Genomic DNA, 25,986 nt, shown 5'->3' with positions numbered 1-25,986 from the left:
TGTTATAGCCTCTTTTTCCCAGAGAGGCTGGAAGAAAAAAGAGTGTTGTTGGCCCTTGGGGTAGCAGGAAAGCAGTTGCATGTATCCCTGCCTAACAGTTTTGTGAACATGTTAAGCAGTGATGAGTGAAACCTGATTTTGTTTCGTTTTGCTTATTTGTTTAAAAGGCAGATTTGAGTAGACTGAAATGTTTCTAAACGATGTGCCAACATCAGTGAATCATTTCATTTTAAGCAATGAAAGGCAGTGGTAATTTGCTATGCCTTGTTTCAATATGTTGGCATTCTGGGGGGGGGGTGGGAAGCGATACCCTTACCTCAAAGTAAACTAAACTGTTTAGCTGTGGAATTAAAAGTGTCTGACTTGGACTGATGATTTCAAGCACTTTCCAGTTTTCTTAAAATTTGGAAAAATAAGTTTTGAGGCAGTCTGAAATATAAATATATATATTTTATGATGCTGAATTAAAAGATCAGCTTTTTTGCACTATTCCAGATAGTGACAATATTAAATGTGTAACAAATTTTAATTAATTCATCTGTATTAGGATCACTTCTCTAAGAGAAAAAGAGAAGGAATTCCTCGCTGATGAGTAAGGGAACAATGGTTCACTACTGAACACTAAAAAATTAACCACATCTTCATAGGCTGCTGTAGGACAAGCAGGATTATTGAAAATGAAGCACTCTTTACATAAAGAAGCACTACAAATAGTTGTCAACTCTCTCAGACTTAGTGAAGCACAAGATCCAGAGAAACTCACGTCAGACTTTTTTCTTTCCAAGGAAGATAGTTACAAGTTCAGGTCTTTAAGATGCAGGATGGGGAAAACAGCCCAGAGAATATCTTTTTAAAGTCTTTTTTTTTTTTTTTAAAAAAAAAAAAAAAAACCAAACTATTTTCTAAAGTAAAAGTATGTGGTACGCATTCCAAAGTGAGAAATTAAGATCCAAATGTCTGTTATCACATGCTCTGAGACACTAAATAGGGGGGCCTGTCCTATACCAGCTGAATTCCTTGACATGGTTTCAGTGACTCAACTGATCTAGTGAAATTTTCTTTCAAATGACCTTTTCTTTCTTGGTTGTTACATGATTTCATTAGTAAAAGATTTCATAAGTTAAATCTCAGAATAGCAGTGGAGCAGAACTGTTCTCCTTGTATGAGAAGTTCATGACAATTTGTCTCTTTCCAGAGAAATATCATATTAGTTTAAACTGTACATAAGCAAATTGAATTTCAAATGCCCTGGAGTATGCCTGAGATTTTGTCCACAATGCTACATTGCCCCTAGATTCAGAATTCTGTTTGTATATTGCCAACGTGTTGGTGTTTGAAACATAAAATGACACAGTAGGTATAGGAAGCAATGTTAGGATCCAGAGTGGCATCAGTAGAAAAGTATTTTGATAAATAGGACCCTTTGGTCCATTCATCACTATCTGTAATAAACTGAGCTTTATCAAATTAAAATTTCTTCAAAGATACTATATGACAGATCTATATGATTTACTGGGGTTCTGAGCACGTTTAGCAATTTCGCCATGCCCTACTATGTTTTGAAGAACACCAGAATAGATACATTCGCCTTTAAGTTTGTTTGTATTATTACGATACTCTTTACACTCCTTATAGTTGAAATGCAGAGGCCATTTTGATCTTGGATTTTGACCCCCATACAAACCAAAAAAGAAATTAAAGGGTAAACAGTAAGAAAACCTGCTGACTCACTCTTTCTGATCCATACAGATCATAGCAAATCATCATATGCAATCTATTTCCTTTGCATCTGGAGGTGATCCGGTAAGCATTTCTTTAAAGTTTCCTCCCCCATAGATATTGCTTTATGAGGACTGTGTGACAAAATTTATTGCATAGCTTACTGAAAGAAAAATATAACCACAATAACTCCTGTTTCTTGTTTCATAAATTCTTCTTGATTGTTGCCATCAAACTCTTTTTGAGGGAAAAGACTGACAAGCAGTCGTAAATCCTGCTCTTTGAATGACTGAAACAAAATGTATCAAAGGGCTGTGAGCATTCATATAATAACTGATAAACAGGGCTCTGTTTTTCAGAGTAATGTAGTATAGACATATGGGTATCGTGTGAATTTTTATCCTGACTTTTTTATTTTGTACTTTTTACAGTAATAGACTGTGTTACAGTTATATTTATAGCAATGCATGTATTTAGTTGTTTTTTTTTTTTTCTTCTCATCTTTATGTGTGCATTGAGATGACTGTGCTAAATACTGCCTTCAGGTGTATTTGCTACACTCATGCAGCTTGAAGACAGGATTTCAGGAAAAGCCCAGATCTTTCCTCCTAGTTTTGCGAAGCTTTCAGATACACCTACACACTTCGTTCATTTAGATCAAAGGGCAGACTCCTGCTTGCTATGCTTTTCCCTGTTTTCATAAGCAGACCATCCAAAGGCAATTTTAAATGTGCTTAAAAAGTATTTGTCACCCAGGAAGCAGTGGGAAACTTATAAAACAGGGACATTGCTCAACTCTTACTTGGAGGTTTGAAAGCTTTTAAACCTAGATTACTTGAATGAGCCTCCCTTTTCCTCCATCATATGATTATCTGTCATTTATCAGTCATGTACTACAGGTAAGGCCATTTCTAGCCTACTTTGTGAGTTAATTTTCTCAGTTCAGCTTTGTTAAGTTGAAGATCCTTGGCACTTTCTCTGTTCATTTCACTATCCCCAGAAAACTTAAGGGCAAACTTCAGACTTAGTATAGCTCTGCTGAGCTCAGTTCGGTTCCAGAAGGCAAAAGGAAACCATGTCATAATAATTTGGGGAACAAAAAATGGTTCAACAGCAGCTTTGAAATACAACAGATTGCAATGGATGCTGTAAATGAACAATTCCTGAAGTGGGCAGAGGAGTGATTAGCACAGTTCCCTGCCTCCATAAGAAGATTCTTCGCTCCCCATCTGCCATCCCAAATGCTAAGTCCTGGAAACACCATTGCACACTGCCCACTGATAGAGTGATTTACCAGGGAAGAGGAGAAGAGCAGCAGTAGAGATTGGATTTTGAGTAAACAACCTCTTTCAAATGTTTTAGAGAGATAAAAATCATGCTACTGAGTCAGTGAGCTACCAGAGAAATAAAATTACATGGTGTAAGGGAACATACAAGAGACAGTGAAACTGTAAAGTTGCATTCTCAATAAGACCAGTGCGTGGTGATCTCATTCTGGGGGTGGAAAAGGTAGGTATGAGTATCTAGTGATGTTCTACAGACTTGTCTCAGTGGGCTAGTATCTGGCACAACGTTAAATCGAGCTTGTTCATAAAGCAGGTGGTTCCTTTGTCCTGTGTGCACACAGAAGACAAGATGCAAGAATGTGGTTTAAGTCACAGGTTTATTAACCCATCTGAGGGCTCTCCAGACATAACTTCCATCAGCCCTTAATGATTTCCACTTGATGCAGGACTGCCACCACCAAATTGTATCCCCCAAACACAGTTGGGCACCAGCCCATAAGCTCATTTTCTCATATGAGACTTAAAATAGATGGAGAAAGGCCATGCTGAGCTAGGAACCCAGATCTGTGCCCATGTTTCTTCAGGAAATACTTCCCTGATTTTGAATTTTGAAGTTTGGTTTCTTTAGAAGTGAGACTACCCCCACTTCTCACCCCATCCACTTTTCTGCTCTGGATATCTGTCACACATTCAGGTCAGCCATTAGCTTTGCAACTCTCCTCCCACTCCCTAACTGTTAATTACCTTCATTCAAAATATATCCACTGGAGAAGTGTTCCACAGTCTTGGAGAACAGCTTGAGTACCATATATATATTTTTGCAATATTCCCCTTTGCAGTGAGTCAGACAGTTTCTAGCTGTATTGGTACATGGGAGCTTAAAAATCTCTCCAACAAATCCTTTTACACACCCTTTTGGAATAATTTTTAGTTCACTTCCAAGACTGTTCTGGATTTTCTTTGGCTCTCTTCAGCCTTTCCTTATGATACACTAAATAATTTTCATCCATAGTTGTTACAGGTGGCTGTTGCCAGGCTGCTAGACAAGACATCTGTTTGTGGAGAAGCCTGCTGAAATTTCAGAGGCAGATCTCATAAGGTCTAATAAAGCAGGTCTCTCAGAGGTCCCTGAAGGCAGTAGTTTTTCAGTTTCAGCCCTGCCTCCAAATTTTAACACCACAATGCAATTTATTTGAGGTGAAAATTATAGCTCATTCATACTTGTCTTCAGCACTTGAATGTCAGTGACCACTTTGCTGCATCATCCCAGCCCTTTTATAGCCTTTTGATGTGAATCTTCTAATTTAGCCACTGTGAAAAGTGCTTACCTTAGGTCCTTAATGGTTTCTTATAGTCATCTTGAATCTGAGACCTTTAGATGAAATAAAGAGTAGGTGGTTCCGGTCTCTCACACCCATGCTAGGTATGGGAGAGATCTATGATTTACTCAGGCATAAATGTATTCATTAGCTATGTATGTACTAGTAAATAAAATGATCTGTAGCCTGTTTTCTGGCCTCTAAACTAAATAGCTCAGTGCAGTTTCCATCCACATATTTACTCTCTTCCCTCCCAGTGGTCTCTTTGGACTGTTGAGCAGCATGTGCTGGTCCCTCAGATGGATTCAGAGTATGGCACAAGAAAGCAGCACAGCCAGGCAAGTGAGAATAGCAACAATTAAACAGTATGGACAACTGTGGTACAACTCTCAAGCCTTTACCTTGGCTCTGTTTTATTTGCTGCTATAGATATAGCCACTTTTCTTGTCCCCTAACTTGCTGATATACATCATTACTTCTATTCAAGTCATTGCCCAGACACTTTGTTATTGGGTGCTTAAGAAATTACTGGACAAAATGCTAGGGCTATTCTTCTCTGCTCTGATTTTTTTACAGACCAGCCTCATTACTGCTGTGTCTGAGTGCCTTCCAACAGTGCATTAAGTGATATGGCTACACATCTGTTACCAGAACCATGAATGTGCTTCATCATTTCCCTTGCCTTTTCCTTAGGAAGGAAGTTGTAGAGACATGCAGCACAGTGATTTGGTTTGGGTGGGTGGTGGCGGTGTGTGCTTGCACTATAGAAAGATAAGCTAAAGTCCATCTTTTAACTGAAGATTGATGTTTGTTGTGACGTTAGATCTTGACATAATTGTCAATGGTCTTGAATCAGTCACCTGAAAAGTCTTTGGGTAGATTTATGCAGCCAGCTGTAGTGTATCCTATGTATACCTCAGTTAGATTTAGCTATACTTGACGAGCCAGGCATGTCAGGAAATAACGGATCTAACCAGATCTTCCCAGTCGCATCAAGGATATATGGCATTTTCCAGATGTGCCAGCAGGCCTCATGTTTCCCAGAAGCACTGACCTTTCTGTTTTCTCTGCATAGTGATAAAAGTCTGCGCTGCTTGTGCACAGGAGTATGCAGGTGTCAGGAGAGTGAGCAAAAAATCCCCAAAGAAGTTGTTTTCTGGCTCTTATGAGAAAATCACCTGGCATGTGGCAACAGTGATAGCTGGGCCAGTCCATGGCCTAGGGGAGAGCGTCCTGCGATAGTGCTTGTCACAGCCAAGCCATGGCAGAGCACCTCTGTGCCATATGGCATTGTAGTCCATAAAGTCAACACATCTTTTTGTCACACATGAATAAATGCCATTTCTCAGTATTTCTGGGGAGCAGGGCTGTTACTCCTACACTTTCTGCCACAGAACCAGTTGATTATTTGTGTTCTGAAACAAAATCTCTGGGTAGTTTGAAGATGAGGACTTGTAATGCTACTTCCTACTAAGTAAGGCCTGATCCAAATCCTACTAAATTTGTTTAATTGACTTTCAGAGGCCTTGGAACAGATTTTTAAGTTCTGCTGGAGTAGATCACGCTTTGGAGGAAACAAAGTGGTAGAATCAGTACCAAAATCCATAAACGTTTTATGTGGTTAAAGTAGTATACATCTGGAGAACAAAACATGTAATTTGAGGCTCTACCCACAGGATTACGCACACCCTTTACTGTGATCTTTTGCTATGCTCTGTGCAAAGGTTTTATTGCATTCATTGTAGATATCTTAATTTTTTGACAGGATACAACTGACTATGTTGCATATGTAGCTAAGGATCCTGTTAATCGGAGAGGTAAGTTAGAAATACATATTTGGCATGAATTATTCATGGTATAATTCAGCCGATTTTGTTTTCCTCCAGAAAAAAATAAATGCATCTTAATAAAAAGGTTGCCTTTGACAGAGTCATGGAAAGATTGTACATCAATAAGGAACAGCCACGCACAAGCTGCTTCTCAAACTTGGAATGGGTCTTGCCTGTAGTTCATCTCCAAATACCATTTTGATCCTCTTCACCTCTTAAATGAAATGCTTGCTGTACTTGGCTGCATGAGCTTCTAGGCAACAGCCAACTCTTACCTACACCCAATCACTATGCAAGAAATAGTGCTCTGATTAAGTCCTCCTATGAGGCAGCTGAATCTGTTAGGTCTTGTCAGTACATCCCTTATTCTTCCTGGCAGAATCAGATTCTTTACCGAATAGTGAGCTTTTGAGCCAGCTTGCTGGAGGTTGTAATCCTCTTTCTCAGTGAGGTCTTCAGTGTGGTTTCTCAAGGTTGTATTGCTTTATGAGCAATCAGTCAGGAACAGGGAACCTTTTGTTGTCTTCAAAGACTAAGATCCAATTCAGAATCTCAAAAAAATAAGGTAAATTATAAAGAGTGTAAATTACAGTGTGAAATAATAGATACAGAAAATATTCCTGCTTGTAATGCAGAAAACGTCACTAGGTCTTAATGCTAGATACAAAGTATTGTATAATGTACCTGAGAATCTATTTAATATTCATAAATTCATAGAGAAAAAAAGACTAGCTCCAAAAAAAGACTCAAGCACTTCCAACAGGATTTATGCAGAATTCAGACACTTTAACTCCAAAATGCCAACACTGCAAACCATGAGCTGCCACCTTGTCATGGTTTGAGCTCAGAGGGCAACTGAGCACCACGCAGCCACTCACACATCCCTTCTCTCCCAGTGATGAGAAGGGACAAATAAGCCAGGCTTGGGATTTGAGATAGGACCAGGAGGGGCAGATCACCCGTTATGGTCCCGGGCAAAAGGCAGACTCGTTAGGGGAACGAAAAAAGAAAATAGATTTATTACAGACACTAACAACAACACTTAACAGAGCAGGAGAGTGAGAAGCATTGCCACATCTTGAGAACACCTTCCCCCCACCCCTCCCTTCTTCCTGGGCTCAGTTCTGCTCCCGATATCTCTACCTCCTCCTCGCAGCAGCACAGGGGCAGGGAATGGGGGGTGCAGTCAATGCTGCTGCTTCTTCCATCCTCAGTGGGGGGAGCTTCTGGAACTTGTTTCCCCTGCTCCATTGTGGTCCCCTTCTCACAGGAAACAGTCCTCCACAAACTTTCTCTGACATGAGTCCCTCCCACAGGCCACCGCGCTTCCTTACACTGCTCCAGCATGGGTCACCCACTTTTTCCAACTGGAGTCCCTCTCACGGGCTGCAGCCCTTCCCAAGCTGCTCCAGCGTGGGACACCCCTGCATGCTGCAATCCTCCCAGTGCTGAACTACAACAACAGAGCTACCTTTTCCAAGACCCCGGCCTTCTTCAGGCACAGACACCTTGATCATTGGGCAAAAAACACAGGCCATAAATCAGTGTCTGCTCCATCGTAGATCTTTATGGGTGGCAGGGGGGGGTGCCCTGCTGTCTCACCACAGGAAACAGGGATGTCTCTGCTCTGGGACACCTGCCCCTCTTTCTTTTTCCATTCCTCCACTGACCTTGGTGTTCACGCAGCTGCTGCAACTCCTCCTCACAAGTCCAACTCCTCCTCACCACGTCCCTTCTTAAATACGTTATTGCAGAGACACAGCTGATTGGCTTAGTTTTGGTGCAGAGGTAGAGCTGACTTGGAGCTAGGGGGGTTTTGAGAAGCTTCTCACAGGGGGCCACCCTCATAGCCCCCCTCCCCTGATACCAAAAAAACCCATCACTCACTCAAACCCAGGACACACCTTATCATGGGTACAACTAATTCAACAGCTTCTGTATTTTGTAATCTTTAATGATTTTAGATACCTGAACCATCTGTTGTGTCCATGTGCAGAGAAGTCCACACTTGAGAGTGTTAGATCATAAATAATACCTGTACTAAACATACTAATGTGCTGAATATTAGTGAAACACTTAGAAAACCTATGAGGAGTGGGAGGTAGGGAGACAGTCCAGTTCTTTGCCATGCTTGTTATGTTCCAACACCAGGTGTCCTCCATTAGAAGGGCTCTGGCATCAGACTGTTGGCTGTATGGTGCAGAGCTCCTCTCCACCTGCTTTAGCAGTACCCTTCTGCTAAACCAGAGGCAGATGTAGTTGTTCTGAGAGACCTCACTGGCCATGTAGTGGACCAACATTGCAGATCAGACATTTAAAGTGTATTGTCTGGATGAGACCTGAGCACTGTTTTCTGTTCCTGTATGAGTGGATTTTATATGGAAACCGTTTCATGGACTATGATCCTTACATCTAAATTGAATGTGTTTAGCCTTACTTCATGTCACTGTTCCTTGTTGAGCTAGTGTATCCTAGATTAAGGAGTCATCTAAGCACCTGGTATTGTCTTCCTGTAGTGTATTTAGTTCAAGTAATTTCTCAGTTTTCTTTAGGAAAAGATTGACAGAACGAACTCTGTAGGTCTCCAGCAACCGTGCATGTCCTCCATCCTTCAGATAATTTATGTTCATCCTTCTTTCATTTTTCTGCATTGTTTTAAAAAGGTAGATGATGCCTGGTTTTATTTGGATTAATCCAGTATTAATGTCAGCAATCTATATCAGAGGCTGCACCTTCCTATTCTTACTTGCTCTTCTCTTCGTCATTAGCCAGTTTCTCATAAGCCCTTTTTGCTGCACTGAAGTGCTGTTCTCATGTGAAATTCTTTCAGACTGTGATCTTTAAGCTTCTGTGTTACAGCTTTCCATGGGAGCTTTCCCCATTTGTGTGTGTACATCAGTGGTTTGCAGATCAGTGACTTTGTATGTGACCAGTATTAAGACACATTTTTTTAAAAAGTGTAGTTTTCTAAGGGATCTTGATTGCTCCTTTTGACCATGATTGGCCATTCTGTCAGTCTTTGTGTTATCTGAAAATTAGTTTAGAAATGAGTTCAAATTTACTTCTCTATCTAGTGAAAATGTTACTTCTGCTGTTACTGATGCTAGCACTGATGCTGTAGTATAGCTTTCACTTGCATATTAGACTCATTTTTTCCCAAGGATGGAAAAGATCTCTTCATGCTTTATATCCTGGATCTAGCAAGCTAAAGGCTGTCTGTCTTCTGCTGTAACTTTCACAAGAAATCATCCCTGTGTGAGCCAAACCTTCTCGTCTTTTTACAAGAAGCACATCTCCTACCTGCTGAAAGTCCATCCATGTATCCAAGGAAACAGGTTACTCATTATGTCACCTACTGAAACTACTTAATGACTCATGTTTCTTTTTCACTCCAAACAGGTTTAGCAGTGAGCAGTGTAGCCTCTTTAAATCCCCATTCTATAACTAGAGTGCAGAAATCGTAGCTTTGTTTGGCCTAACTACTTTCAGTCCATGTTCATAGAGATAAGTCTTCACCTTATCTGGTGGCTGATTGTCCACTGCCACCAGCAGTGATGCAGAGGGGATAAACAGAAAATATACTGTGCTAGCTAAGGATGTCTGGCTCAGTCTTTGAACACATGGAGGTCCTGGTTTTGGCTGCTAAATCCACTTTCAGCATGCAGATAAGGACATTTCCCCTGAATCAGGCATTGCTTCAGCATGCTTGTCGGCACAGCAGAGGCTATAAGGTGAGACAAGAGCATCACTGGATCTGTTCAGCAGGGCAGCATCTCATGCCATCTCATTCTGCATGAGGTGCTGCTGCTGCTGCTGCTGAGGGAGAGACATCTTGGTGCCCTGGTCATTCCATACCTGCATAACTGCAGGTTTCTTGGCCCTTTATTCTGGCCTCTTCAGCAGTCTGTCCAGCAGATCAACCTCTGAGAAGTCATTGCTAAACCTCCTTAGTCTCCCTGTATTGCTTTAATGAAAATTATGTCACACAAATGTCACAACCAGCCCTTGTTTGTAAAACATTGGCATCCAAAGCACTTGATTCCACAGAGCTTGATACTGGACATATACTAAAATGAAGTTTTTCAGCTGAAGAATTTATATTCAGGTTATTAAAGTAGTCAGGGGTGATGGAAATTAGTAACTTTGGACAAGGTCCCACTATAGTGCAGCAGGACTTGGAAGAGAACCAGAATTTCAAATCTAATCCAGGCTCAAGCCAGTAGACCATGTGCTTGTCCAGCGCTGAATATGGAAAATTAACTTGCCTGGGGTTTTATGAATATCACTGGGGTGTTGTTCATTCAGATGTTAGTTTCCAGCTCTTAACACCCATCTACGTTCCTGTAGTGTTTGGTGAAATCTTCATGAGTTCGATTGTTTATGTTGTCACATAAGATGATACCTCTGAACCATTCTCTGATTTAAAACCGAGACGGATTTGGCTGCTCAGAGAGTTGATAAAGGTTTCTTCACCACCTGTAGGAAGAGAGCTTGTGTTGTCAACCTCCCTCCTTAGGGTCTCTGCCACCGTGGGTTCAGAGAGGTGGCACATGAGGGAGTGCTGGAGTTAACCAGGGTCCTGTCTCTGTGCTCCTGAGTGATCCCTGTTTTCTGGGAGTGTCTCCATACAGACAAACAGAAAAAAGTATCAGACTCTGTATTCCTGGAATCAGATCAGGGCCTGTGTTCTAAGAAGTATCCTAGTTACTGCTCCTTCCTCAGCCTGTAATTTGGGAAATTCTGGGAACTCAGAGTGACAGCTTGCAGACTTGAGGTGATTAGACATAAAACTGAAGTAATAAAATTGAGAAAAGCAAAGAAAGCTTTTTTTGTTGTTACCATCTACTAATATTTTTATCATTTCAACTTAAAGCTTAGAATTCTCATATAATCTATTGCATCCAGGTAAAAATAAGTGAAATTTATGATATTTATTGTCTCTATGGATTTGTTAAAATTGTGGAACTGATCTGTGGTCTTGTTTATTACAGTTACACACCAGAACAATCTTATTTAACCTTTAGAAAACTCCATTGTATGAAATTCACTGTGCCAGAATTGAGCTTTATTGAAATGCACACACCATGAATAGGACAACTATACCTGATGTGTAGGTGTTCTGTCATAGGTCAGTGCATCCCACCATAACATGAACAATGATTTGCATGTGCACGTGTCAAATCTTTTTCATTTAGCTTGTCATATACTGGAATGCTGTGATGGCCTGGCCCAGGATGTCATCAGCACCATAGGGCAAGCATTTGAGCTTCGGTTTAAGCAATACTTGCGATGCCCTTCTAAGATACCTACTTTTCATGATAGGTGAGTATGATTGCAGAAGACTGCTAAAGGATCTTCTTTAGCTTTGTATTTACTTAATGAAATGTGCTATGGACAAAGTTGGTGGAAATGGACAGGATTTAAATACTTTAAAAAGAGATTTCTGCTGAATTAGCAGAGCAGCATTTGCCTAATGACTATGAAAGGAGCACAGTCATTTTAAAAGAACAGACTAAATATGGATTTCACAGTGAACTTATTGAAATGATCATGCATTTTCTGTTGTAGTTAGTAGGCAGAGTTCGATGACCAAAAATGGGTATTATTTGTGGCGTTTCATCATTGTTACTGTCATAGCAGCTCTGTCAATTTGGATGAAGTAAGCTAGAGTTTCTGGGCTTCCAAAATGTTTAGTGATGTTTCACTGTTTCTTATACTAGCCAGGGTAAAGTTTTTAGGAATGTAGTGTATTGTACAGAGGCTTTGACTGCATTGTTCTCTGGAGGATACAAAGTCTGTCTGCTTGTATATGTTTAAAAGGTTGTGATGTAGCTTTCTGTTGTCATTGTTTTTTGACATGGATTGCTATTTGCTTGTTAACATTAGTATAAATCTCAGTGAGCTGGTACCCTGTGTAATCTCTTATATCAGGGTAAAATGAGTGTATGGTGAATATAAAATGCTACTATCCTAACCTGGAAGCATTCTGTACTCACTTTAGACTTGTGTAAATGTAAATGACTGTTAAATGTAGATGGAAACCACAGATCCGATCTCTTGATTTTGTGAAGCTCTTCCAGGTTTATGCCAGTAATAGAGCAACCATAATAAAAGACAAAGTTTTAGAGTTCAGTAAATCAATCAAGTAATATTACAAATGCTAATGTAAGGTTAAATAAAATTGTTTGTTAATGCAGTTTATGTTGGTCTTTAAAGCTAAGTAGAAACATCCTTTACTCAGCATAAAGAATTTCATCCATTGTAAAGAAGGTTCAGGTTTGTTTGTCTAAACAGAGAAGGTCTAATGCATGATCCATCATTGCTTCCTGATTTACAATGGTAGCTGAATTGTCAAAATAATATGCAATAGTGATCCCCTGACAGGCAGTCTTAACATGCTGCAAGTATCTGCAAGTGTTTTGTGAGTGAGGGGCAAAGTAAAGCACTCACTTTCTTGCAGAATGCAGAGTTTTGATGAGCCCTGGATGGAGGAAGATAACGAGACGACAGAACATCCCTATTATAACAACATCCCAAATAAAATGCCCCCCCCTGGCGGCTTCATTGATGCCAGGCTCAAAGCAAGACTTCCCACTGCTGCAGATACAGCTCAGGTCAGTGCAATCGCATCTCTGCCCTCCGGCTGGTGGATCCAAAATTTTTAAAAATATGTGTGTTTTAAGATGGATATATTGGGACTATTTATTGCTCTCAGCCCTTCACATGTGTGGCCAGCTTCCTTCTGAATGGGCATTGAAGATCTAGGGGGTCAACCAATTAGTCAGGTTTAGAACAAACAAAGAGAGATGAGTTCCTCATGGTGTTCAAAGATTACACAGGTTCATGGAAGAGAAATCCACGGAGGGTTACTACATTTGTAGAAACCATGTTTGTATCAGAGAGCATCAAATAGTGCACACCAGCCAGGAAAGATTTCATGCACAATTTTGTAAACAATCTATGCAATCTTTACTAACAGTTCATTATGTTAATAACTCAGCAGGTTCTGAGGTAGGTTTTCTACCTCACATTGAACTGAGGTCAGCCTGGATATTTCTACCAGCATTCCTATCAAAAGTTTGACTGCAGTATCAACATAGCTACCTAAGAGGAGTTTTCAAATCCAGCACAACTCTGCTTAAATCCAGAGAGGCCTTGTCTGTAGACAACATCTTCCCTTTGGTACTTAAGTGTGTCCCCTGGTACCAATGTGAGTCTTTCAGCTCATGCTTTGGAGGGTGCTGGGGTGGGTCTTCTGGTCTCAGGTGTGTTTCTGTGGAACGCTTTTCACAGGCATGTTTTGTCAGGGCTTGCTATGTGAAGACAAATGTACTAGAGGAGATGATGCATCATTTGGGGTTGCGGGGGTTAATAAAAGCAGGAAGCAAGGAAGTTTACATGAAGGTCACCGGTAATATCTTACTCCTACACAAACGCATTTGTGAGATATATATTCTGACACCATGATGAATTGGAAATGAAGAGTGGGAGTACACAGAATACAGCCAAGGAAATTGTCAGAGGCACTCATAATGTATCTGAGCATTTTAAAGGTAATTGAAAATTTCTTTGCACATGTGTCCATTCTAGTCTGCAGCAGGAGTGGGAGGAGAGCAAACCTATTACCAGAGTCGTCACTTAGGAGACAAATTCAATGAAGACTGGCATCATGGGCCTGTTAAGCAAGGTGAGTTTTGCTAGTTTTAGCTATAATACTGCAGGATGTCTTGGGTGGGCAAAACATGTGAAAGTCTGATACTTCAAAGTCTTAAACAGTGAACTGCACTTCGCTGATAGATTTGTCCGAACTTTAGTGTTGATATCAGTGAAATGCATTTGGTAATTACCTCTGGATAAATTATTAAATTAATACCTTCATAAAATCTTATCTTTTGCAAAGCAGTTCACAGAGTTGCCCCAAACCTTCAGCTCTCTATCTTGCCACGTCTTAAAACCCCATGGTATTTGAAGACAGGCTGTATAGTCTGTTCTGAAAATCTGACCTACTAGGGTATGCAAGATGGAGTTTCCAAAGGAAGAGCATAAAGTCAGAAGTTTTTTTAAAATGTGGAGCAATACATGTGTTTGTGCATGACCTCTGCTCCATGAATAACAAATAATGCATAATATTCTCTTTGTTGTTGTCCATGAACTTTAAGCAAATCACATGAAAACATACATGTGAAATTTCACCCCATCCACCTTTATGTGACAGCTTTACTGTGTTTCTGGGGACACTTTCTTTTCAAATGCCACAATACATTATCTGTTGTTAATCTGCTCAGACTTGAGGATTTCATTCCATTTGCTTCTGACTCCCCAACAAAACGTAATTTTTGAAACTGACAGTCTTTATTTACAAAAGTTTCCTTTCCTGCTGAATAATAGTGCTTCCCGCTGCCCCCCCCCCCCCGCCCTCACTGAAGCACAGTTCTGAATCCATTCATGAACATTTTTTTCTACTAGATCCTGCAGTTACTCACTTTACGTCTCCCATTCCATGGAATTTTAAACCTGTGGTGGTGGGATGTGATGTTATTTGGTCACTATAACACTGTTCAGTCAAATGCAAAAAAGAAGAAAAAAAGTCTTGAATTTTCTAGGATCTCTGGATATTTGTAGTATGCCAGAAGGGAATTCAAAAGTAAGCCCAACAGCAGAGATGCCAACATACGTAAACACACAGCATATAAATATAGAAGCTCTACTGGCACTCCAGGCAGATGCTGAAAGTACCTTCAGTGGAACAGCAGATGATACCAAAGAGAGCAGCCCAGGAAAGGATCTGTTTGACATGAGTGAGTTCCCTTCCTATTTACTGCCTTTCTAACAAGTAACTCAATATGTTTATACATTAGTTCTGTATAAAAATAATTTTAAAATTCTCCAAATGTTAGTATTCCTAGTGGAATTGTGGTGAATTTTAAAATCCATGGTGGTTTCATATTGGACCTAGTTAAAATAAGGGTGGCTGAATATTTGAAGCTAGTCTGTGTTATATCTCAGTTAAAGTGAGTTACAGTCTGTTATCCTTAGCATCACAGGCAACTACATCAGAAGGAAAATACATCAGGAATCTTGTCAGCAGAAAAGTGAAGGAGTGAATGGCTGGAGAATTAGCTCCAGCCTGTCCTGTGAATATGTTACTAGGAAGTCAATGCATTTACAAAAACTTTGTGCAACAAGGAAGCTGGGAGGGAAATTAAAAGGCCAAATTATCCCTTGCTCTGGATAAGCCTACTATCCTATCTAGCTATCTGTCCCAATTTTGAAGTCAGCTTTTCCAAAATTAGAATCATAGCCATAAAACAATAGTTAAAACATCAGTCACAATTTGATGTTGGTGCTACCAATACACATTGTTTTCAGCCTTGAAGAAATACTTAACAGGAAATATGGGGAAAGCAGTTTGATGCACAGAAAATTTTCTTTGTTCTCTTTGTTTTTCTAACCTTCCTACATACAATCAATTGCTGACGCATGATATATTTAATTCAGTTCACATAATTAAAAGGCAGTGAGACAAAGCAGTTGGTGCCTATATGTTATTTGTAAAATAACATATCTACATTTAATTTATCTCAGTATATATAAAACTGTCTTCCTGGCATGTTTTTGCTGAGATTTAGTTCTATTTCCACATTTTAGGGAGATTTTGGATTGAAAGAAAGGGGGAGGGAAGAAAGTTGAAAGAATAACTATCTGTGAATATAGATCTGAAATGAGAAAAGTGTGCTGTCTGAAATCAGGAATGTTAACCTTGTTTTCTAACAAGCTGTGCCCTTAAAACATGCACATGCTTACTTCTATTTTATATGCATTATTTCCCTAAAAATAGGGAAAGTTGTTTTCTCATCTTCCAGCCTTCATTAATCTTTATTAACCATTGGATCATTGGGGAAAAGTATTATTAGAAAGTCTGTAAACTAGCCCTAAGTTAGTGGTTTGTCAAGCTAACCATGTGTTGGGCTTAGTGCAGACTGCACTGTAGTGAAGATATATACATAAGCTGATTTTAAGAACTAGCTGAGGTATCAATAAATTGTGATAGCATGGTATTTACCCTATTTCTCTGAGCTAAATTAATGTCTCTGTTGCCACATGCAAACATGGCAGTGTACTCCTTGTATCTGAGCAGTCTCTTTAGAGCTGATGTATTGCTTTATGGTACTGCTCTGCAGATGTCCTTTCCTAAGTCTAGTGGGCACAAAACAATACCTCTTTTTAATATGCGCTAGTTGGATAGATGAAGGTCTTGCAACAGAAAATAGCTTCCAGTAGGTCAGTACAGAAAATAATGAAGTACACACAGACCTATTTACTATTTCTGTAAGACTTTTGGGATCTGTAATGACACATCTTTTCATTCCACTCTACAGAAAGTAACACAGAGTTCAGGCTTTAGCTGTGGTTTAAAAGATTTCAGCTAGGTGAATCACATTAGAGGTGATAGCCAGTGTCTGTATTGCCAAGTCCTCTTCCTAGGTGAAGGCTAGGAGTAGGTTGTGTGGTAAGGGCAACCAATCTCTTGTAGATATACCCTTGGGCTGAAGACTCAGTAATGGATAATTTTTAAATGAATATGTTGTTTGAAAAGAGACCAGGTAGGAGTATAATGACATTGGCTACCCATATTATGCAATTTATTTGAAATGAAACTGTCTGATGTACCTGGCAAGACAAAAGGAGAGCTCTGCCTGGTACCAGGGCATATAAATGCAACTGCTGACAATAGCCATTACTGAAATAAAATCAGTACCTTTCAAAAGCTCCTGCCAAGGTTCTCTCTCATTTTTCTCAGCATCTTTCTGTGCATAACATACATTTTTAACATATTACATTCCTCGGTCGTAATATAATCCATAAATCAGTAGGCCTAGCTGTACATCTTCCCTCAGTTTTTTCATAAAGATAAAGGGAAGTAGCTATAACACAAAATAAATCCAGTTAAAAATTACTGGAATATCACTATTTTGTAACATGATTTACCTATGAATGATCTTGCCCTTGTTTCTATTTCCATAACCAGAACCATTTGAAGACGCCCTCAAGAACCAAACATCTGAGGCTGCACTGAGGAAATCTACCTCCACGGGATGCACCAGTCCTCTTTTATCGAGAGCAGCTGACTGGACTGTAGCTGAAGAGCTGAGTACAGAGCCGTGGTATCAAGGAGAGATGAGCAGGAAAGAAGCAGAGCAGCTGTTAAAGAAATGTGGAGACTTCCTTGTGAGGAAGAGTACCACGAATCCCGGCTCCTATGTGCTGACAGGCATGCACAATGGACAAGCCAAGCATCTTCTTTTGGTAGACCCAGAGGGAACCGTAAGTGCTGACTTCTCAGTAATACAGTTTTCTGACTCTACACATTTTTTCTAAATGTGTTTAATCTTGTTTACAGCTTCTTCACAACTGATCAGAAGTACAGCCTCATATCTCTAATATGCCATCATATCCCTAATTCTCTCCCTGATGCCTAGCAGAAGACCCACTGCATGATTTCTGCACACTGTAGGGAACCTTAGGGACCTGATTCCCTAGAAAGGTCAAGCTTTAGCCACTGCAGTACAGTCTTAGTCAGAAATGCAGCTAAGCCACTTCTTTAGCTTTCCTCCTGAGAAAGCCGGTATCTGTGCAGGTTCTGCCAGCCTGTGTGCCACCAATTCCCACTTGACATCTCTGTCAGCCAGGATATGGACGAGGCCCTCTGTGTTTTCCTGCATGTAAGCCTAGGAGAGACCGGGAGTAAACCTGCTCCATCTCTTTGCTGCACAGGGACTGAGCTGGCTGAGAAAGGAGCCCTCCCAGCAGCAGTCTGGAGAGGGCAAGGAAGCTCCATTTTTCTGTGGCTGTCCTGTCCTGCTTCTGGAAAGGCTTAGTCTCACCTGAAAGAAGGAAGGCATTGCCACACATTTTTTTTCTTGGCTCCTGGTAGCTGAGAGTGGGCAACTCCTTTTCCTCTGTAAAAGATGACTTCAGATGATAAGCCTGTTGGCATCTGTTTCAGCTGAGAAACCTGTGGCGGAATGACGCTGGTCCTGCAGAGCCTGTAATGCTGCAGAGAGGAATGCCCATGGTACTTACAATTACATTTGCCACATGAGACCAGTCAAAGAATTGTTTTACGCTTTTCAGGTGTCAGCTGCCTAGTCCTGGGCTTGACCAGGACACCAGCCTGGGGAAGGGGCCCTACACCTCTTGGGGGGGCAGCCTCCTTTGCTAAACTTTTGCCAACAGTTTTGAGACTCCTGCAGCAGGGCCCCCTAATTCTCCCTTCAACATAAACCCCCAAAATAGCTGTCACAGGCTACTGCAAGGAAAATGCTGCTGTGTCATATGACAAGTGCAGGGACGCTATGTCCCACCAGGAGCTCTCTTGCTCTGCTGACTGGCATGGAGTACTCGGGCTCTGTGATGACTCCTGGGGCATTTTCCTCCTGCAGAGGGTGGATGCCCCACCATCTTTTCTGCACTGCCTGTAAGAGCAGCACTAATTTGATGAGCTCCTCATGTGGGGACCTGCTTGTTCCCTACACGTCTCCCTTCCCTCAGCCTACTTGTGATGTGCCATCATGGCCCAAATGGCTCCAAAACTACTCACTCAGGAGGCACCACTTGAGAACAGCAGCTTTTCTACAGCTGTATTTAGGTTAGCTGTGCTGTCTATATGATTTGTGGGATCCTGACACAGCTCCCGAGCAGCCCTATTTGCGACTTGTCAGAGCGGAGAATCATGAATAAAATGCCAGTGTGTGCCCAGCTGCAGCAGCGTGCAGTGGCTTGCATTTCTTCTGTGTGGCCTTGGCTTGATTATTTGTAAAACCCATTCACACAAAGGCTGCCTGAAAATTAATTTCACACACAAGTTATCCAGTCACACATGGCAGCTCTTAAGGGTGTGTTTCCCGAGCAGAGTTAACTGTCCAGTTGCTTCTGCTCTCAACCAGCTGACAAAAAAAAAAAGACCTCTAGTTCAGGTAAGGGATGCTTAAAATGGAGGACTGCAGAATTTTTGCTGAATTTAGAATTAGGGTTTGAACTCTGGTGATGTCAGAGCATATTGTTTATGGTGAGAAAAATCTCAGCTGAGTTGAATGGACTGAAAATGTGTTAATCTGAATATAGATAAAGAAAGTTACTGCTGTTTTAAAGATACCTTTTAGTTTTGAAAATATAGCTTTGAATAATTACAGATAGTAATGTTTCAAAGAACTACATTTCAGAAATCATGAGAACCTGTTGTTTTTCTTCAGTGATGCAGCTACATGCACACTGAGCAGATAGTGTCATTTGCCACCTAAGTTGTTTCTGATTTTTACCCTGTGACATTCCGTGGTAAGTTTCTAGCAGTTTTGAACAGAACTTAATGATGAAGACTGAAATATTTCAAGCGAGGTGCCCATCACAGCAGAAGCTGGTTTTGCAAAGTTTGAACAGAAGGGTTTTGCAAAGTTTGAACAGAAGTTGTTCTCTCTTTCTGCGAAAAGTGCAAGGAAAATAGACAGCATGCCTCACTTCAGAGCAGTGCTCGCAGACTTTTGCTTGAGTCAGTGTAGAGCCATCCCAATCCAAAGCTTCACTGCAGCTTGACATCTGTGTGAGAGGACCTGTGCTCTGCCTATCGAATCTATATGCCTACCTCGTTTTAAACATAGGAAGGAAATGTTTTGTGAAGCTGCCGTTAAATAATTAAAGATTGTTTTGTAATATAGATTAGTTTTTGGCCTGTCCTGATAACTTTAACTGTTTTACCTTGCAATCTAAGTTTGCTCTTGTCATGGGTGTAATATTTAGCATACTTAGCAGGATGCCAGTGCAGAGGGCTGGTAAATGGGCTAGTTCCCTGCCATGAAGTGTTTCGGTTTCAAAGGCACGGGGGTGTACTGTGCAGCATGGGACAAGCCCAAGTCAAGCACACGTGGTGGCTGTATCACTTTTGGGGAAAGGGAATTTCTGAGCACCTGAAGAAGAAGATCTTTGTTAAGGAAAGCACGAAGATGCTGAGGTGCACAGCAAAGAGTTGGATTCTGGCATCTCTAGAAGGACAGCTCTTTCTAATGAAAAAGGTGAAAACACTTAAAAGAAGCAGATGATCTCTTGAAGAAAAAAAATTTATCTAAAAATCAGACTTAAAACAAAATGTTGTACAAAAAGTTTTCAAGCAGACCTGTTCCGAAAGAGTAATAGCAGTAGACTGGCCCGTAGGTAGCATGCAAAATATCTGTTTGGCAAGAATAGAGGGCGTGAGACAAAAGCAAAACTTCAGAAATACCAAATTTCCACTGATTTTGATGTGAGAGGGATCAGTCTCTAAAACTTGATTAATTGTATAATTTTATTCTTAGAGAACTTTAGTGGAAGTTAAGGGGGAAAGTATTTTGCTCTTTAATCTATCTTCTTGCATCCTTTTTTCGAAGGTTCGTACAAAAGATCGTGTCTTTGACAGCATAAGTCATCTCATCAATCATCATCTTGAGAATAATTTGCCAATAGTTTCTTCTGGGAGTGAACTCTGCCTGCAGCAGCCTGCTGAGAGGAAACACTGACTCCAGATAACTATTTCAGTTTTTGTAATTTGCAAGCTATAACTGGTAGAAATTGCAGATCTGAAAAAACATGCACATTAAAAAGAAATGCATATTCACATATATTTCACCAGTATGTTTTCTGTAGGTTTAAGAAGCCCCATTTCACATGGTACTTGAAAATTCTCAATGCTTTATGTAGATGTGAAGTCACAGCAAAAGGCTTTCTTAAAAAGTAATTTCAATAAAATTGTTCGGATTCTCTAATGTGAATACTGATAGTGTATATATGCACATTATATAGATAAATACAATATATATTTATATTTTTCAAGTCTGTCTGTGGATGGTATAGAACTATCTTCTGTGCCATGTGTTTTTACCAGAAGAAAAATTCCAGTTGTGATTGTTCAGATCAAAATAGAATTTAGCAGTCTCAATTTCATGAGAAGATGAATATTGAGAATCTTATTTCTGATTTTACCTAAGAAGCACAACTATGGGGATTACAGGTGGATTATGCTGCTTAACCGTGAAAGGAATCTGAACTCAGCAACTAGTATTCCAACTCAGAAATTTAGCATAAAATGATTTTTAAAGGCGTTATTCAGTGTCACTGATATCAAAAGCATTTTATCTTTCTGATGTCAAGTTTGAATTCTTATATGATGCTACTCAAAACATTTGTATTTTGCTTTAACAATTATTTGGTGTGATCTCTCTGTGTACAAGATGTGTGCATTTGATTTTTCTAATGATAATGTAACAATAGTCTGTAACTTTAATTTATTAATTTGAGTGCTAAGGTTATTTATAAGTAGTTCTCTGCTTATGGTGAAGATCTAGGTGTCCTTGACTACCAGTCTCCAGTGAGATGTTACATACAGATTAGGCAAGTTCAAGTAACTTGTGTCTAATAGGTTTGATGCAAGATGTACATGGTTGTTCAAAGACATATCTGAAAAAGCTTTTCTTCATATAAACAGTGAAAACTATCATGACTCAGTGGTCAGTTTTGCAAATGATGCCATTTGCGTTTACTTACCAAAGCATAACTTCACTTTGGCCTTCAGCAAGTGATAGGTATTGCAAATATACTGCTTTTCTCTACATACCAAGTTGAAAAATACACATACACTACAGATGTGTTTCTGGCAGAAATGCCCTTGAGTTTTGGTGCTGGGAAATCTTTTAAGGAAGGTTTTTACTATTCAAATGCAAGCACGATATGAAGTGATTTTCCTATTTTATGAAGTTTATCAAGAGCCAAATTCAATAGACACAGTTCCTGTAAAGGCAAAGTTTGTGCCAGAGCCAGGATTTAGCCTTCAGCATTCCAAGGTCTTCTCTAGCACCAGTATCTCAAATAAAACTTTCAGACTTGATTCACAAAGGCCAAGACTCAGCAGGATAAGTCCAGGTTAAGCACCTGCCTACCCTGAAGCAGTCAATACTTAAATCTACTTAAAATTAGATTTGGTTTTAAGATTTTGCTAAATTTAAAGACTTGTCAAACTACAATCAAACTGACCAAAGGATTCACTTAGAATACATTCAGGTAGGATCATGATATTAAAATCCTGGAGTGATTTTATTGTACCTTCTGCTTTTAAATATGGCCAAGTTGCAACTTGGAAAGTTTGCTTTTGGTTGATCTCAAGAACAAAAATGATTGAGGCACCAAAGACTAATCACATGATCCATTCAATAAAAATACACTTGGTTCTGTAATTAAGGCCTTCAGAAGCCAAACTAAGACATGAGTTTAAAAAATGCTTGTAATTAATTTTATTGCAGATAGCTATTAGTTGATATTTCTAGGTCTGGGTGGGAGCTAAGAGTAAAAGAAAGAAATTAAATGGTTCATTGTAACACAAATTAGTATGTTATGATGGTTAGTGGAATTGTTAAAATTTGGGTTGTCCTTTTACCAGTTTGGAAATTGCAAGGGAATGTGAGGAGATCTCATACCCCCAAAGCAGTTTCCATCAAAATTATTTTATTTATGAGCATCCATTTCTCACCACATTCCAGTTTGAAGTATCTTGGTTTCAACCTTTTTTGTCACATATAACACTTATCATTCCATGCTCCCACTTCCCTATAGCTACGACCTTGAAAGGTTTTAGTGTGGTATCACTAAGTATAAGAGAAGGCCTTTTTTGTACTTTGAATGTGGTATATCACTTCAGTAAGATCCAGGTGCCTAAATCCCTTAGGTGCCTTCAAAAATCCCACCTGCTGCCTATGTCTGTTTTAGATTTGTAAATACCCTGTCAGTGTATGCCTGGAAAAATGTGATAATATATGGGTGTATGAATGAAGACACTAAACATATGCTGAAATAGGTGTCTAAAATTTTTTACCATTGTCCTAGCTGTAGCTTTAGTAACTTAGCAACCACTTACCTGCCTGTTTTGGAAATTAAAGCAGGTGGCAAGGAGACACAAAATGAAGCAGCTTGACAGAAATATTAAATTCCCCAGACTACATTTCACATACTCTGCCTCCAGGAAAATGTGGCTATTTTAAGCTGCTCTGTCAGCATAGCCAATTTGCCCAGCTCAGCATGCACATCGATGAAGCAAAGGTTACACATAGCTTGATCAGATGCAACTTGGTCCTAGGTAGTGGTAGTGCCTTTGGGCTGCGACAGTGCCCTGCTGCCACAATGGGCCAGCAGATCCTATCTGGCCAGGTGTGATGATCCAGAGGCTTTTCCAAGTCACTGGGAACCAAACGACCTCAAAGCTGTCCAAGAAGGAAGGGCATGTGAGCCAATCAATGCTCCTTTTGTGGATCCTGCCATTTTCTTTGTCACTGCCACTCTTGTAGATTTGGCTTTCCCCTATACAAGAATAATATAAAAATTGTATAGCCATTTGGATAGCAGTTCCAGGCCTGTGGTCATTAGAGTCAAAAGACCATTTTACACTGCGCTCAGCAAGAGCTAGTTGATCCTGCCGGAGAGGCAGAGCTCATTTCTCTGAGGAGCCAACACTGCCAGCAATTTTAGAGAAGTTATGAGATGGGCTCAAAAGCCGTGCGATTGGCTGAAAACCAGACAGCTGACAGGATAACAATTTGAGGCTTTTAACGTTTGACTTTGGTTCTGAGTTCCCCTCATTTCTTACCTTCTTTCATTCAACCCCAATGGCTAGACACTTGCTGGTGATAATTCAGTACCATGACTTAAAGAACAGGGATTCTACTGAAAGAACAAATTTACTAGACTCAACAGAAATCTGAGATTAGACAATATTATTGTATCATTTGATATTTTCCCAGGGGATAGGTGAGAACTCAGAATTGAAATTAAATATCCTGCAAGACTGTCTACATTGATCCTGAGTCCTATCTGATTATCAGTTTTGATTTCAGTTGTGTTGCAGCTATGTGAACTGTGGGCAATAAAAACACATTTGACTGCTTTAAACAAAGAACTTTCAAAAGTAAACCAAATGCTTCTGATTCATTTTATTGCAGACCCAGAGTAATTATTAGGATAATAAAATTTTCCAGTGAGGCTGGCAGTGATAGACTGGACATTGAGGCACAGGCATGATCCCAAACATTCAGTTATTTAAGATGCTTCAGAAGCTATGAAACCTCAAAGGTAGAAAATGTGATTTGAAGACTGGATTACCTTCTGACTTCAGCAGGCGTTTGCCCAGAGTGAGGACTCCCAGGTTTCTCTCCCTAATGCAAGAAGAGGACATTCAAGTTGGCCATGCCTGGGTGGAGACTATAGAAGGAGAAGCAATTTCCAAGGCTTCCTGCTTGCCTCCCTGCCCACGACTTTGCACACACAGTGAGGATACAAGGTTATACAGAAGAGTCCCCACACTTCACATTTTACTGGGTTCCCAATGGGAGGTAACACTGGTTCTGCCAGAAACCCCTCTGCCAGATGTGTTCAGTAAAAGCTTGGGCAAGGGACATAGTCCTGGGACCAGGATTTGAGTGCAAAATGTGCACTGTCACCTGAAGAATATGTTTACTAACAGTCTGGTAAATGTCACCTGCAGGCACTAGATTTTCTATATCCTAGGTTCATTCTTTTTCTCCTCTGCGAAAAAATATGTTCACATTTCTTATCATCATGGTCCCCAGGCATGATGCTGTGCAGTAAGATGAGGAGAATTTAAAAAAATGTATACCACAGTGTGACTGCTGCTGGCACATCAAGTACCAGATGCCAGCTACAATGTATTCATAATAGAATTGATGCATATTTAGATATTTTTAAGTAGCAAGTGCTCCATTTGAAAACTAGCAGAGTTTTGCAGCCTCCAGGAAATCTGCAGCTCTAAAGAGGAAATTTGGAACTTGTGCATGTTCTGACAAAAGGTTACAAATTCTGCTTTCAAGCTTTTGTTCTTAGCATCCACTGTCTATCTGAAGTAAGTGGTAGAACTGAGAATTTATATTAAGTAAACCGCATTTGCATAAACAAAGTCTAAGCTGAAATAACATGCACACTTCCCTTTTTATCTTCCAGACATTTTCAAAATATGTCTGTGTAAAATCCAAATGCAGATTTACCTTAGCGTATTGTCAAAAATATGGTGATTTGAGTGGTCTTTTTGCCCACACCTAGGGTTGCACTCCACAAATCTATGCTTGCTCAAAGCTGTCAGGGGATGGGCAAATTCCCACTAAAGGCTCTGTGCTCCACTGTACCTACTCTAGCCACTCGCACACAGTGTCTGTGGACCATCCTCACATCTGCATTGGATGCAGCTGGAATGAGGGCAGGCCTGTGGAAAAGATAACATGGACATACAATTTGCCTGCAGTTAACCAGAGGCTTGGATAGGGAGTGAAAAGCTGTCTTGGGAGAGAAAAACTCAGGGGTAGGAAATGTGAAGCTTGAAAACGCGAGCCAACAGGCATATAAACCACTAATGAAAACAGAGAGCTGTTGCCAAATTATAAACATGCTAATTGGTTGATAGGGTTAAAGCAGAACCTCTGGGAAGATGAACTGCAAAATACTTAGGCAATGCCTACTGCTCATCTCTTTTTGAGACATTTATGTTCATAAGCCTTGATTTGTTCCTCTGCATACTCCAACATAAGGATCTTGTATGGCTTCCACTGAGAAAAAGCAGTTTTTTTTGTCTCAGTAAGGGGGAAAAGATTTCAGAGCTACACATTTCTAGCAAAAGCACCATATAAAGAGCGTTTAAAGTTTGTTTGACAACAGGACAGGCCATGGAAACCAAAGGAAGAAAGAAGCGAAAGCTGGATGACTCATTCTGCTACCCCACTTTGAGGGAGACAGCATGAATGAATTAGAAAAGGA

General features: G+C 40.2%; 1 protein-coding gene across 4 annotated transcripts in view; it reads left to right on the top strand.

The window, feature by feature from the left end:
- SHC3 (SHC adaptor protein 3) overlaps window positions 1-25,907 on the top strand; it is a 64,471-nt gene extending 38,564 nt beyond the window's left edge. For all 4 annotated transcript variants that reach the window (XM_033008917.1, XM_033008916.1, XM_033008915.1 and 1 more), the window contains 8 exons: window positions 1,750-1,803; window positions 6,090-6,141; window positions 11,349-11,475; window positions 12,614-12,767; window positions 13,744-13,840; window positions 14,757-14,951; window positions 17,183-17,478; window positions 20,571-25,907. In XM_033008917.1, the coding sequence (XP_032864808.1) occupies window positions 1,750-1,803; window positions 6,090-6,141; window positions 11,349-11,475; window positions 12,614-12,767; window positions 13,744-13,840; window positions 14,757-14,951; window positions 17,183-17,478; window positions 20,571-20,699 (1,104 nt within the window). In that variant the 3' untranslated portion in view covers window positions 20,700-25,907. The remainder of the gene's footprint in view (window positions 1-1,749; window positions 1,804-6,089; window positions 6,142-11,348; window positions 11,476-12,613; window positions 12,768-13,743; window positions 13,841-14,756; window positions 14,952-17,182; window positions 17,479-20,570) is intronic.
- The last annotated feature ends 79 nt before the right edge of the window (window positions 25,908-25,986 follow it).

The sequence above is a fragment of the Tyto alba genome, unplaced genomic scaffold (assembly GCF_018691265.1).
Source record: "Tyto alba isolate M040663 unplaced genomic scaffold, T.alba_DEE_v4.0 Super-Scaffold_13, whole genome shotgun sequence".
In the NCBI taxonomy this organism is placed as follows: Eukaryota; Metazoa; Chordata; class Aves; order Strigiformes; family Tytonidae; genus Tyto; species Tyto alba.
Note: the sequence above shows the minus strand (reverse complement) of the source record. Positions and strands in the feature narration are given on the sequence as shown.